Raw genomic sequence first — 16048 nt, forward strand, 5'->3', positions numbered from 1 at the left:
CTGCATTGCATTGAGACACAATAGCATTCGCATGGGAAAGTATTCAATTCCCATTCTAAATTGTTGATACTTCAAGGGTATTATCAGTCAAATATGTTGTTATGCAACATTCTGCTGTATCCAAGGTATGTAACCCAACTTGATTGTTCTGCCACTCCCCCCCCCCCCCCCCCCCCCCCCGTGACCTCTAAATCCTGCTATGCAGATAACCAATGAACACAGGACTCATAAAAGACAAGGATCAGTTATTAGTGAAAGTTATCAGTTGTCAATTATGGTCAAAAATCCAACTAGTAAAGTAACAACATGTAAGGTGAATTACTGATGGTTGGGAGAATTAAAAAGGAGTATCAATGCCATTTTTAAAAAAAAACCAAAGTTGTCTAACGTTTATTTACTTACTTGCTTATTTCATATACTATTCGGCCCTATAGAAAGAGCTAATATGGCTTCCAAGGCTAATAACTAAAGATAAACTTCAGCAACAAAAGTAATTTCTTACAATAGCCGTCACACCCATAACAAATTTCTCCCAGGCATGGGGGTGGTACCTTATACAATAGTGGAATCGTCCCTAAAAGAAATGGCAATTTGTAATGTAGTAGTGTTGGTCATTTGAGGCTAAAGGCTAAGGAATATATTCCTTGCCACTCTCAGAGCACATGAGCACCCAATTCCTTTGAGAACAATGATCTTCCAAGTGTGAGAATAAATTGAAAAGAAAATGTGTCAGTGGCAGGGGAGTGGGACACCACAAGAGCCTCCCCTACTGTGATAGTTTCTTCATAGTTGATTTATTTATCATGTCAGGGGCAACCAGACTATTGTACTACATTCCTAACAGAACAAAACAAACAAACAGACAAAACACAACATTTGCAAACTTGGTAGTTGATTATCATAGCTGATAAGATGATAAGATAGGAAAGATAACTAACAAGAAAGATGAATGTAATGATGCAGAAGTAAAAATGTTGACTGCTCTGCCTGTGAGATAGAAGTCAAATTTGCTCAGCTCTCTCCATGTTTAATCAGAGCTGTGGCTACTGGGTCCATAGGAGATATGGATTCACAGTTAATTGTTTCTGCAAATAAAATACTTTTTTGAATCATAAGATTGAAGATCCAAGGTTGCTATGTAATCCTAAACTACAATGCAATTCTTTAAATATAGAAGTATACTATGTCAGAGCCTCTATTAGATCTCTCTGCAGATATGCTGGATTGTGTTGTGTTGGAGATATAGGAGCATTTACATAGGGAAACAACTATGTTGTTAAAAATCTGGATATTGCAGACCAACTCAACTCCACTTGGCTTCTTGTTACACCATACAAATGGTGCTAACATCGTCCTGTCAGGCCTTAAACCCAGTTCTAGCTGAAGGATATGAGGAGAAAAAAATGACAGGAGGATGTTGGGCTGGATCTTCATGGATCAAAAACAAATATTTTGTCTGCCAGTTCAAAAAACCAGAATTTTGCATGCCAGGATTCAGGAGGCTCCCGAAAAATGGATCTCGGGAGGGGGGGGGGGGCAACAAAATCCGGAAACCAAAAACAGCATGGGGTTTAGCCGGGTTGCACACCCCTAACTCAAGAGGTATCACCCCCTCATGCTTCTCTAAGAAATAGTCAAAATGAGTCAAAAGCATCTCTCTTACCCAGACAGGAAATCAATAATATCTCAAGGCAACAAGTCATAAAAAGCCATCTATTTATTTTTCTTTAATCAGCTCTGTTTATGAGTGTGAAAACAGAAGAAGTGCCCTTCCTTCTCCTTGTGGAGTCTGTCAAGGCAGCTTCGGCAAGAGTCCCAGGCTGAAGGAGAAAGTGACCTCAGGGTCAGCGTGGGATGACGGAGAGCTGGTAAAAGGGTGGGATGTTGGCAAAGCCACTTTCTTGAAAAGTGAGGTCAATATCTTCGGGGGGCACAGGGGACTTCAATTGGAAATTCTGCAAGATGATGGTGAAGAAGAGGAAAAGCTCCATGCGGGCTAAGGATTCACCCAGACAGATCCGTTTCCCTGAAAGAAAAATATGATAATTTATCAGGAAGTAAAGGCTGGCCCCCGGTGATGCAGCAGGTTAAACCGCTGAGCTGCTGAACTTGCTGAGCAAATTCCCCAAGTTTGTGTGGTGTTTCCCTCCAACTAGCAATCTCATTGTCTTAAAAGATTTCCCTCATATCCAACTTGCGAGGGGTTTGTGGTTGATCTCAATCATTTGGAATAACCATTTCAGCCACCTTGTTATGGGTATTTGGATGGCCCAATTGTTCATTTGGGGAAACCTGAGTCTGGTGTCCCTAAATTCAAAGGCAATCAAGATAATTTGTAAATTTGCCAATCTTGATACAGATTTGGATCCCTAGAGATGCAATTTTTCGCTCCTTTGGGTATGAAGGGAGCAATGAGAAATTTTAGCAATTTTCTTCCCACTGCAAGAAATTCTCCCCAAACTGTGCAGTCCATGAATAATACTTGCCCATGGAAGAGGATTAAATGGTCAACAAAGGTTATACAATTATGAAATATAATAATAATAATAATAATAATAATAATAATAAACTTTATTTGTATCCTGCCCTATCTCCCCGAGGAGACTCGGGTCTGATTCCAACATAACAACAGCAAACATTCAATGCCTTCATAAAACAAATAATAACATAAAATCTCAGAGAAATCCCGCATATGAAAATAACATTAAAACCTAACATCAAATTAAAGCCTAACATCAATAAATTAAACCTATCATCAATAAATTAAACTACATGTAGTCAAAAATATATAATAACATAAAATCTAAACAAACATCCACATTAATTTACAACAGCCAATTAGGGTTCAAAAAAGAGGGGTGGGTGGGTTGTGTAGTCAAACGATTGGGCTGGCGTGGACTAGGGGAGTCCAAATACGAAATAGTTCCCAACCAGTAATATCTCATTATCTAATCCTCCTTCTCTCCATATCCTAGTGAAATGTAATCCAGAGAGTACATGACAAAGCTCTTAACTCTTATTGTACATGTTTGCAGTGGGAAAATAAGGAGGCCACAGTAGCAAGCGCCAAAAGCAAGCATGGGATATCAAGTAAATTAACTAACAAAACTGAATATTGGTGTTTTTAGTAGAGCTCTACCTGAGGAAAAAGGCACAAAGGCATCATTTGTCTTGAAGCATCCATACTCATCCAAGAAGTTCTCTGGGTTGAAAGCATTGGGGTATTTAAACATAGTAGGGTCATGCAAGACAGTGCTCAGCAATGGCAAGACCATCATCCCCTGGGAAAGGAAAGAGTTGGGAGCTCAGATTAGTAAACATGCAATTCCACCATTATAACAGAATATCCACTATATTATGTTATATATATATATATATATATATATTCTGTTTCCAATATTTTAAACAGTGTATGATAGGTTCAAAGACTGGACTTATACCATCATGACTCATCTGCAGTATAGTAGTAGAAATGACGAGCTATTCCTATAGGTGGGATTGAATCATAGTGAAATGTCCCATGAATACCTTCAATTACTCGTACCCTTGTTGCCCCACTACTGTACCTTAGGGATATGATATCCTCTGAATTCAGTGTCACGAGTGACCATGTGGGCCACATTCATAGGAATTACATCACTGTATCTTTGCACTTCGTGGATCATGGCATCTGTGTATGGCATTTGCCGCCGGTCCCCAGTGTTTGGGACACGATTAGGGCCAATCACTCGATCAATTTCCTCATGCACTTTTTCTGTTAAAGATATGAGGATAATTAACTCCTTGGGTTTCTGACTTTCAAAGGGAACTGAGATTGTACTTCCAATGAGACTAAAGGGGAACATGAAGTCCCTTACTATTCATTGCAGGAAGACTGACATCTCATCCCAAGCAATAACCTGCATGGCCTGGTTCTGGCTTCCTCTTGTAGAGAGACCATCATGTACTAGTTTTCCTCATACCTTGCACCTCATCAATTATTTCTCTCCTTTCCAGTTATTTCTGTAACCAACAACTATTGGCAGATCTCTTTGTAGTTGTCAAATATGTTAAAGTCCAATGGGCTCTCAGTATTCACCAAAGTTTTCATCCAGGACATTTGGACAGTGGTGTAAAATGGCATCCCATATATAAAAAGCCAAACAAAGTTGCAGAGAACCTGAGGATCAGTGAAATGGTGGGGGAATATAATTGCGTTTACATCTGTGTAAGACTTGGTATGCAGCCAAATCAAGGCCTGCTTTTTCCTCAATATTTTCAAGTCATTGTTAACTAAATCTATAGATGCAGAAGCCATAGATACAGGGGGCAGACCATTCTCCAATGATTATGTGGAAGAGAAATTAAAGTGAAATTTGACCATAGAATTTGACCAGATGTTGACCATAGAATTTCCCTGGAAATATTAAAGGTTCTTAGCGAGAGCATATTAATCACATCTGTAAAGTTTGACCTGCCACTTTGGCCTAACTGTTAATTATATTAAGAGCAGCAGCAGCAACAACAACACCTTGCACTTCAGGATATTTCATCAGAAGCAGGATGCCATATCTCAAAGTGAAACTGCCTGTTTCTATTCCTCCGAGGATCAGATTAAGAATGCTGATCTCCAAGTTCTTCATAATAAATTCACTGCTTGGATTGTCTTTTTCCTGAAAGCAGGAAAGAACAAGACATCATGATACAATTCCAACTCTGATTGGAAGCAAGTAGGATAGATTAAAGATTTCTTATCGCATTTCCCTAGTGAGAAAGATTAACTGCATTAACAGTTAATGTAGATGCCTGCTACCTTTATGCGCCAACAAGGTACCTTTTCCATCTGGATGAGAAAGCAATCAATATAGTCACGTGGGAAATTGGAGTCAAAGGTCTCTTGATTCTTCTTGATTTTCTTGGAAATGAAGAGCTTCATGTCCATGGCATCATAGATCTTACTGTAGATTCCCGGAATGTAATTCAGGTAGTTGGAATAGATGTCATAGAACTGCACAAGGAGAGAAACCATGCTGAACCGATAGATGTTGTATTCCATCTAAGCATCAACAGGAGTTTTGGTGCTAGTAACAAAGGGGCATCCAAGACCTCAATTTTGTTCTGAATAGGATGAAGCAAATATATCCTACTCATCCTCAAAAATATGTGAGCCTCCCAGGTTTAGTGGCTGAGTTATTGTGGCCTCAAATATTATTTGCAAATATGTCACCTTAGCATATGAGACTTTTGGCCCCTTGCTAATCTTTGTGGATGGGCACCATTACATGACACTGGCTTGGTTCCTCCTCACTGATCCCTGAAGTGGGAGGGATGTATTGCAAGATGATTCAAGGATGTATTGCAAGATGTAATCAAGGATGTATTGAATCAAGGATGTATTGCAAGCAGCGGTGGCCCTAGGTAATTTTCAATGGTAAGCAAACCGTATTCCCCCCCCCCCCCAACCAATCACTGATACATATTTTCTGTTCATCGTGGGAGTTCTGTGTGCCATATTTGGTTCAATTCCATCATTGGTGGAGTTCAGAATGCTCTTTGATTGCAGGTGAACTATACATACCAGTAACTACAACTCGCATGTGTCAAGGTCTATTTTCCCCCAAGAGCGCCTCAAGAGCACCACTGGGAAATATCAACTATACTGCAAACGCTTACTTTGAGTAATGGGTTAAGCCGCCCCTGATTGCAAGATGATGACCAACAATGCAATTGGACTACTATTTCAGTAAGGGGACGCTGAGGATTTTGTTTTTATCGATATTACAGTTTCTTTTATATTACATTTTTAATGTTGAATTGGTTTTATAATTGTTTTTAACTCTACTCTGATATTTGTTGTGGCATCAAATTGCTGCCAACTGTGAACCGCCTTGAGTCACCTCTGGCTGAGAAAGGCAGTATGCAATGCAGTAAATAAATAAATAAATAAATAAACGATTCCTCACTGACAAAGCAAGGTAAGTCATGTTTCTCTCTCCCTTTCCCTATCTAATGGGTTAAAGATCAATGCCTTTTCCTTAGTCGCCTTTTCCCTAGTCTCATGGGGGCATGAACAGGGGCACCTTGTCACGTTCTGCCATGTGATGGTCATTAAGGGTGAAATGGAACAAGATTGGGGGGGGGGGGAGGCTCACGTGTATGACTGAGGTCCCAAGACATGAAAAAGCAAAAGCAGGGAACCTGGGATAGAAAAGCTAAAGTTCTACAAATATGAAAAAAGTCTTGGAAGCCATGACTTATTGTTTTCTTTATTTTTTGCATCAAAACATAACAGATATAACAGGGGGAAGGGCATGATGTAAAATCGGAGAATCATCGGGTTGGAAGAGACCCCAAGAACCACCCAGACTTGTAGGTTTTTTATCTTTATTTCACAACTTAACAGAAGGAGACTCCAGAACATTTTGAGGAGGCATATTCCATTGCTGAACAGCTTTTACTGTCAGAAATGTTTAAATTGAATCTTTCTCCTGTCTTTTGAAGCGACTGCTCTGTGTACTGGTCTCTATACCATGAGAAAACAAGTTTGCCCTCCTTTCAAATATTTAAACCTGGCTCACCATATCCCTGCTCAGCCTTCATTTCTCCAAACTAGACATACTCAACTCCCTAATGAGATCCTCATAGGACTCAGTTTCCAAATCTTTTATCATTTTGGCAGAAACTGGAGAGACTTGGGGACAATAGATATACCGGGAAAAGTGAAACCAGGATAGAAAGTGAAGTAAATGTTCTATCACTGTGTCTGTGAGTCAAAGAAAATGCTACTTCAAGACCATAGAATTGAGAAACCTGAATATGACACATACAAGCAAAGGAAACCACATGTTTTATATTTTAAATTTAATATAAATCTCTTCGCTGACTACAGTATCATCATCAGTCAATAGATGGGAAGTGTTCCTAGCCAGGAAAGGGAAGCTGGAATCAAGACTGACTCCTTTATTTTCTCAGAAGGTCAAAATCTTGGTAGTAAAAACAAATTGATTTGGCTTCCCACACTAAGAATTATGAGATCTTCACAAAGGGAGCTAGGAAGGGTTGTTGTAGATTTTTCGGACTGTATGGCCATGTTCTAGAAGCATTCTCCCCTGACGTTTCGCTTGCATCTGTGGCAAGCATCCTCAGAGGTTGTGAGGTTTTGTGGAAGGTTTTGGCAAAATGAACAGGGGACAAAAATGAGCAACAAAAAAGCTGAATGAGTACTTTCGAAAGGACAGGAAATGGAACTGCGAGAAAGAAAAATATTGTAGGTGAAGTGTAGGAAAGCGAAAGAAGAGGAAGAGCACCTGGATAGGCGATGGGATCACAAGAGTATGAGGATTGTCAGAGCGGTAGCTGGGGGGGGGGGGGGAGTAATAGAGGTTCAAACCCCCTCCCAAATTTCAGATTTTTAAAAAACCTGCTTTACTCATGAGTTTAAATTGTTTAACCAAATTCCCATGCTAAGTCTATTAGAAGCAAAAAATTAAATTGATTTAATAAAGTCTATATAAAATATAGAATGAACCATACTATTTAAATTACTACTCATCATGATTCTCTAAGACAAATTTCAACCACTACCACCCCCCTCCCCCCCAAAAAAGAAAAAAATCTGGCTATGGCCCTGTGTGAGATGAACATCTAGGTACATGAGAAAGGAAGAGGAAAAACTCAGGGGAGTAATGAAGAAAAATAGTTTTGTTATAATTTAAACTGAGTATTATTGCAAAAGGAGTACCTGGGCCCAGGAGGTGCTGATCTCCCGGAAGAATCTATGTACCATCCCTACGAGGGCCTGGAATTCTTTGTCCTCATAGTCAAAACGCTTCCCAAAAGCAATAGAGCAAATGATGTTGGAGAATGCACGGCTGAAGAAAAAGGTAGGATCGAAAGGATTTTCTGCACAGCAAAGAGAATGAATGAAGAATCAGTCCACACAAGGTCTATCTGGTGCCAAGAACAGGAGCAAATGCACACTGTGTCCACTAATTAACATACAATGGGAGCTGTAGTCAGGCCCATAACCAGAAATGAAATTGGAGAGGGAGAGTTGAAACGTTCTTTCAACTAGGCTTTCTTACTAGGCTTGGTTGATCCAATCATAGCCCAAAATAATTAAAATAGTATTATTCATTCTATATTTTATATAGACTTAATTAAATCAATTTTTATTTTAGTTACAAAGTTTCAAATCTTAAAAAACTGAATATGAATCTTAATTGCTAATTTAGTGGTTACAAAAGAATACTACATTTTCTGTTGGAATACTTGAAAACTGTGTCAACACACTTTTGCAGAAATCAGACTCCATCAATAGACTTCGGTGGACACAGATAATTAAATTAGTAAAAAATTAAACTACTTCATAAAATCTATAATTGTGTTCAAATTTAACTTAAAATGTTGATTAGAATAAGAAATACAGCATTTGGAAATATCACCTATACTGCGTAATACTATTATTCCAACATGTTCCACCATCCCACAACATCACCTATATATTCCACAATATCACCTATGAGCAGACTTTCTCATTTCCATACCACCAGACTGTGCCACAGCAGCGCGTGGCCGGGTACAGCTATATATATATATATATATATATCTGTACCCGGTCATGCGCTGCTGTGGCACAGACTGGTGGTATGGAAATGAGAAAGTCTGCTTAATAATAATAATAATAATAACAACAACAATTATAGTATTAGTAATAATGAATCCTAGGGTAGGAAGAGACCTCCAAGGGCCATTCAATCCTGCCCCACAATCAAAGCACTGCTGACAGATGGACATTTAGTATTGTGAACACAACATACTAATGTTTATTGTAGATTTTTTGCTTGTTATATCTTGTACAAGCTGTGAAATATATACTTGGTATTGTTCTACTTTGGTAATAGTGGACCTGTTGTCTTGTTGGTTTTAAGAAATGCATTTCTTTTCAGTTTGTTGCAAACTTGGGCTTTGCCTGCCAGTTGGGTGGGCCAACTTGCTTGTTTCCACTATATCGGCTATTGCAGTGTAAATTAGTCGAAAGGTAGGTAATGACAGTGTGAACAAATTGTCAAAATTTGGTTGATAGTGCTTGCTGTTCTGGAGAGTCTTTTAATTTTTTCCCTCTCACTGACTTAACGTAGGAATGTGGTTAACCAGTTAAAAATCATGGGTGAACTTGGTTGTTTTTTTTAAGTGAAAATTTTTGAGAGTGGTTTCAACTGCTAACTCTCCTCCCTTGATTACAAGGCCTGGCTGTGGTCCCTCTTGCTTTGATGATTACAGTACTTTTACTGAACAGTATTCATTCAGTCTGTTTTTGCCACCTTTCCTACTAGGCTTGGTAGATTTTAAAAATGGTTTAAAATTTGTTTCAGATATAGGGGGCTCTGGTGGTTTGATTCTAAACTTAATTCTGATTTTCACAGAAAAAAAATGTTCAAAACTTTTCCAAACTTCCAGACTTCCGAATTCTTTTGTTAATGGTTTGATAATGTTATTTCCTGTTTCATTGGTTGGTCTTTACTTTGAAAGTAGTTGTTTTACTCCAGAAGCGGGGGAAAGCAAGCAGAGGAAATTCCTTCCTTCTCTGGTTTAAAACTGGCTTCTCTGGCTTAAAATTGGCTTCTCTGGCTTGAGCCGAGGCAAGGAAATTCCTTCCTTCTTTGGTTTAAAACTGACTTCACTGGCTTGAGCCAGAGAACTCCAACCCACTTCATGAGTAATAACAAACATGGTAGAAAAAGCTTCAGAAGGGCAAAGGGACTTCCGGTTTTCTTACAAACTTCAAAGTTGCTTCAAAAAGGTAATTTTTCTTACTTTATTCCAAATTACGAAGATTCCGACGATACCTAGCCATGCCTATTTCTTACCCTTTGTCTTCCGAAATTCCTCCAGCGGGAATTGGACCTCCTCTTGTATTCGCTCTTCACTAGACTTTTTCCCCATTCCAAAACTCCTCAAGACGGTGAGGGAGAACCGGCGCAGTTCCTTCCAGCGTGCTCCATTGGAAAAACCCACTCCTGAAGGCAAAAGGAGATAAATGACATGGCAAGTAGAAACATGAATGGAACCATTATTGTAAACGTAACTGTGATGCCTCACCATATCCTTGGAAGGTAGGCACCATTGAAGGCATGGTAGTCCTTCCACTGAACTCTTCCGCCTTGTCTATCAGGGCCTCCTTCACAGCTTGGTGTCCACATAAGACCAGAACTGGACGTGTCCCAAAATAGACAGTAAAAACTGGGCCATATTTTTCACGTAGCTGTAGGGGAAATCAACCTTTCACATCTAGCAAAATCTTTTTGGTAGACAAATATGTTTTAACAGTGACCGTTGAGGTAGAGGACTGCATCATTTGAGGTCAGGTAGCACCCTTCAATGTATGCTGAATCTTAATGTGGAAGTTTCTTTAAAATTTTAAACAAGCACTTAATCAGAGTAGTGATCCAATGGGATGAAAATTTGGTTCCACATGCTTGAGCCATCCCAGTTGAAGTGATGTATGAGTTCTGCAGTATATGCGCTCATACATACATAAACACAACAGTTACATTTCCCACCACCATCATGAGGATGATTTTCTTTCACATATTAATCCTTTTGGAGACAAGTCTTCTAGATTTAAATACTGTAAAACATTTGTATTCTATTTCTTATGACCCGATCTCTAGACTTATTCATAATATAATTCTTGACCTTAAACTATTCAAAATATAATGAAAATAGAATGTTGAAGAAAGATGAAATTTGATCAAGAATTGGCCTAAGAGTTCTCTAGTATTCTCTCCTGAATGTGTGGTCATCTACAGTATAGAATTCATCCAGTTTGACACCACTTTAACTGCCCTGCAAAAGTATAGGGTTGGTGAAAAAAATCCTCCTAGAGCATAAAAGGGGAAAAAATTCCTTCCTGGCTCCTTAACAGCAATCCTAATATACTGTTTGATGGGCAGGAGTGGTGGGTCGATTCTCGGCTCCAGAATGAATAAGGGGGAAGGCCAGTGCAGTGAGCCTGGCTCCGCCCCATTCAAAGTAGTACCACAGGACCTAATTGTTCTCTACTCGGGGGAAGAGGCAAACATCTCTCTCTCCCCAGCTGTGGCGGGGTGGAAATGTATCATGCTATGAATTTATAGGAGTTTAGTGAGACACTGGCAGTCACTGGCAGAGGAGGCAAAAGATGTTGTAAAATTAAAGCCCCCAGGATCCCTTAACATTATACCATGTCAATTAAATCATGATCACTAGAGAACTCTAGCAAATGATTCTAAGTCCCTCACCAAACTATAAATTCCAGGTTTCCACAGAGTGGAGCCATAGAAATTAATGGAGTGTCACACTACAAATCCTAGAAACTAATCCAGACAAAAAATAGCATTTGCACTGTGTGGTGTTCTTTAGCATAGATGTGAGTCCTACCATAAACAACACACTATGAGACAGAGGGGAGGGAAGATAACATTTTGTTCAGAGAAATATATGCAAGAATATCTAGAAAACTTTAGGGTTCACCTTAGAAAGACATTTTTCTCAGTTCTTCTTTGTTACAGATTATAACCATGCAATAGAACATACAAAGAAAGAAGAAAGACAAAGAAAGTAAAGAAAAAGATAAAGAGGATAAAGATCACTGATCCAAGCGCACTTCTTTCCACAAGAAATCCTTTCAGATCATTAAACATAAATGTCTTTCCCCCCCCATAAAAGGTCTCATAGAGTCCAAAAAGAGTCCATACCTTGAGAAGAGATTTTAAGGTTTCAGCTGGCTTGATTTGCAGGAAATTCCCAATCAGGGGCAGAGGAGTAGGTCCCGGAGGAAGTCTCCCCTTCTGCAATTGTTTCCTCCTAGATGTTATGAGCACATAGCAAGAAATGATGACAACAAGGAGAAGAATGAGTGTACCAGCCCATTCCATGGTGCAGGTTGTCAACTGTCCTTCTCTTTTGGCACAGTACAAACACCAGCCTCATCAAGCTGGGGCTTTCAGGTGTTTTATTGAGGTTGGTTGGGCACCGCCTTCTGTTTCATAACTGCTGAGACCTGGAGCACAAGTCAGCAATAAGAGAAGACAGAAACCAATCATATTTATCATTAACCTGTCGAGCAAGGAAAAAATATTGTTTATTCCTTCATGGCAAGGGATTGGAATGAAATGAATAGCTCTTGTGGTCTCCTCCAACTTTAGGATTTTGTAACAGTTTATTTCCTGATACATCAGTGTTGTGGATATTTTGTCCCCTTATGCAATTGTTTCCTCTTAGATGATATGAACAGATAGCAAGGAATGAAGACAACAAGGAGGAGAATGAGTGTAGCAGCCTATTCCATGCTGCAGGTTGTCAACTGACCTTCTCTTTTGGTACAGTGCGAACACCGGCCTGATCTAGCTGGAGCTTTATGGACTTTCATTGGGGTTGGTTATGTGTTTCATAACTGCTCACACCTGGAGCACAGGTCCAGACAGAAACCAACCATATTGACCATTAACCTGTGGAACAAAGAAAAAATATTGTTTATTCCTTCATGGCAAGGGATTCGACACGAAATGAATAGCTCTTGTAGTCTCTTCCAACGCTAGGATTTTGTAACAGTTTCTTTCTTGGTAAATCAGTGTTGTGGGTATTTTGTCCAGAAGGCATATGTGTTTTAATGTTTGTACTGCAGCAGACATTCTAAGATATCTTAGGCAAATTACCAATTTTATTAGCTTTAAAACACCCAAGGCACCATTAACTATATCCAGCTGTTCCTCCATAGCCACAGGTTTTGCATCCATAGATTCAAACAACCATGGATCAAAAATATTTGGGGACAAAAACTCCAAAATGTAAATCTTGGTTTTGCCTTCTGACAATTCAAAGACTCTCAAACTATCTCTGGCATTCATGTGAGTTGTTTTTGGAAGCCGCCCTGAGTCCAATCAGGGAGAGAGACCAGTTATAAATAAATACGTTGTTGTTGTTGTTGTTGTTTCTCATCTTATATTTGGGTTGTCATTCTGCTCCATCATTAAAAATAATTGGACTTGAACATCTATAATTTTGGTATCCATGGGGAGGGCTCTTGAACCAAACTCTGGTGGATACTGGTGGTCCGATGTATATATTTAACCCATCACTGAAAGCAGATGCAATGTTCGCTGATTTTTGGCCTCTAAAAATTTGCTCTTTTTCTATTAGTTGAGAATACTTTTCATAGGATGATAAACCTCTGACAAAAACAAGGAGACATTAGTGGCAAAGTCTGATTGTGTGGGATTTAAAAGGTTTCCCACTCAAGGTTGAAATTGAGGTTCCTGACCCTTTGCTAACATTTGCAGGAATTTAAAAAGTACTCAGAAGGTTCCTTCAGTCTTTTGTTGTTGTTGGCACAATAAAACCTGTGCACTTGGTGAGAGCTACAGTTTGAGAAAATGTACAGCTTTCCAAAATAAAATGTGCATTGATTTAAACGTCATATTTTCATATACTTTGAATGCCTGGGAGGGAAAATGGCAGCAGGGATTGGGTTGTTGTAGGTTTTTTCAGGCTGTATGGCCATGGTCTAGAGGCATTCTCTCCTCACGTTTCGCCTGCATCTATGGCAAGCATCCCCAGAGGTAGTGAGGTTAACAGAAAGGAGGAAACCATGAAAATGAACAAAATCTGGCTACCAGTATTAAAAAACTCTAAAATTGTAACAGCACAACAACAGAGAAGAAGCAGGCAGGGACATCTAATTACCTCTCAACAAAAGTTTGCACCAGGCACAGTCAGGCCATTGTATGGTAATCAAGGTGGTCAGTTGAAACATTCACACCTAGCTCCCGCAGACAAGAGTCCTTTGTCTCACCCTGGTCATTCCACAGATATATAAACCCTTTTTCCTAGTTCCAACAGACCTCACTACCTCTGAGGATGCTTGCCATAGATGCAGATGAAACGTCAGGAGAGAATACCTCTAGACCATGGCCATACAGCCCGAAAAAACCTACAACAACCCAGTGATTCCGGCCATGAAAGCCTTCGACATTGCAACAGGGATTATTGTATTATATAATTATTAATATTATGCTATTTCTGACTGCTATGCTATGTCCAGACTGTTTCCAAGACAGTCACTCACCTCGAGAAGAGAGTTTATGGTTTCTGATTAATTGATCTGTGGAAATTCCCAAACAAAAGGCAGGGGATTGGGTCCCTAAGGAGGACTCCCCTTGTGTGATAGTTTCATTATAGCTGGCAGAATAACAAGAGAGAAAAGGCAGATGACAAAAAAGAAGGTAACTGTATCATCAAACTCCAAGGTGCAAGTTTTGTGGTCATGTATCCACTCTAATTCAGTTCCACATATTTTATCAATTGTGGGTTTCTTTGGTAGGGTGTAATGGTTTAGAAGAAAATATGATGAATGCTTAGCCTGTGACATAAGTAAAATGCATTCAGCTATTCCTTGGTTTGCAAGTACTGTGACAGTTGTGCCCATTCTAAATATGTTGTTATGTAGCATTCTCCTGTATCCATGGTATGTAACACAACCTGATTGTTCTGCCCCCCCCCCTGCCCCGTGACCTCTAAATCCTGCTATGCAGACAACCAATGAATATAGGACTCATGATAGACAAGGACCTTTTATTAGTGAAAGTTAGCAGTTGTCAATGATGGTCAAAAATCCAAATAGTAAAGTAACAACATGTGAGGTGAATTACTGATGGTCAGGAGAATAAAAAAGGAATATCAATGCCATTTAAAAAAAACAAAGTGGTATAACATTTATTTACTTACTTGCTTATTTCATATACCATTTTGCCGTATAGAAAAAAACTAAGATGGTGTGCTGTCGCATGCTGGGCCTATGCAAATCTGTAGACAGAACATAAATTCTGTGTGCCCAACGGGATGCCAGGGCTGCCTCAGATTAAAGGCCCTTAGATTCCCCCAAACAGAGTCTTTAGAATGCTTAAAGTAAATCCAACAAAGTTTTTATTGATGACAAACAGGTACTTTCAAGCTTTCTTAACAGTCTATTGGCTCTTGCAATCTTGTTAACTGGGAACAGGCACTATCTTCTTAACTGTAATTAACTAATGGGGAAATCCTAACTTCTAATCTGGGCAGCCTGTACTTGCCTTGACGTGGAGCCCCTGCACCCGGTACCAACTGCGTCTGGCTTCCGCGAGTGACCCTTGCCAAGCAGAGCTTTGTAGACTTCCAAGGAAAAAGGAAGAGTTCAGGTTTCTGTGATGGCCGGCTGAAGTCCCTCAGTAAAGGAGCTGTAAGGCTGCAAAGTCCACAGCCAAGCTGTGGGGCCTTTTCTCCCCGGCCAAGCTGTAGGCTGTATATCTCCCCGGCCAAGCCATAGAAGACAAAGCTTTCTACAGGAGCTCTTTGTTTTATGTCCTGTGCGAAAGCTACTCTGTGTAGACTGACTCAAAAAGGCTTCCATTCCCTCCAAAACTCAAAAAGGGGCGGGACCAGGGAACCTAACGATAATTGACAGGTGGCTTACCCTATGATTGCAGCCTATAACAGGAAGCCACCCTGCTGCAAAATCCCAAGCCTGGGATTGCAAACAAACATTAAATGCAAAGCAAGCAGAATTGGATCTCCTGGTACAGCTGTACCAGCACAGATGGCTTCCAAGGTTAATAACCAAAGATAAATTTCAGCAACAAAAGTAATTTCTTACAATAGCAAGAAATAAGGATGTAATGATGTGGAAGCCAAAAATGTTGACTGTTCTGTCTGTGAGATAGAAATCAAATTTGCTTAGCTCTCTCCCTGTTTAATCAGAGCTGTGGCTATTGGGCCCATAGGAGATACAGATTCGCAGTTCATTGTTTCTGCAGATAAAAGGCTTACATTTTTTGATTCATAGGAATGAAGATCCATGGCTGCTATGTAATCCTAAACTACAGTGCAATTATTTAAATACAAATGTATACTACATATGTCAAAGCCTCTATTAGATCTCAGTGCACATAATGTATGCTGGATTGTGTTGTGTTGGAGATACAGCAGCATTTACACGGGGAAATAACTATCTTGTAAAACATTTGGATATTGCAAACCAGCTCAATTCCACTTG

The 16048-nt window shown here is 39.6% G+C and overlaps 1 protein-coding gene across 1 annotated transcript; it reads right to left on the minus strand.

Moving 5' to 3' along the window:
- Window positions 1-1649: 1649 nt before the first annotated feature.
- LOC137094736 (cytochrome P450 2G1-like) lies at window positions 1650-12004 on the minus strand. The gene is made up of 9 exons (XM_067473453.1): window positions 11718-12004; window positions 10081-10243; window positions 9849-9998; window positions 7721-7881; window positions 4814-4987; window positions 4511-4652; window positions 3567-3754; window positions 3140-3281; window positions 1650-2026 (listed from the first exon to the last, which is right to left on the minus strand). Exons 1-9 carry the CDS (start codon window positions 11895-11897, stop codon window positions 1845-1847), a joined length of 1482 nt encoding a protein of 493 aa, XP_067329554.1. The 5' UTR covers window positions 11898-12004; the 3' UTR covers window positions 1650-1844.
- Between the last annotated feature and the right edge of the window lie 4044 nt (window positions 12005-16048).

The sequence above is a fragment of the Anolis sagrei genome, chromosome X (genome assembly GCF_037176765.1).
Source record: "Anolis sagrei isolate rAnoSag1 chromosome X, rAnoSag1.mat, whole genome shotgun sequence".
NCBI classification, from domain to species: Eukaryota; Metazoa; Chordata; class Lepidosauria; order Squamata; family Dactyloidae; genus Anolis; species Anolis sagrei.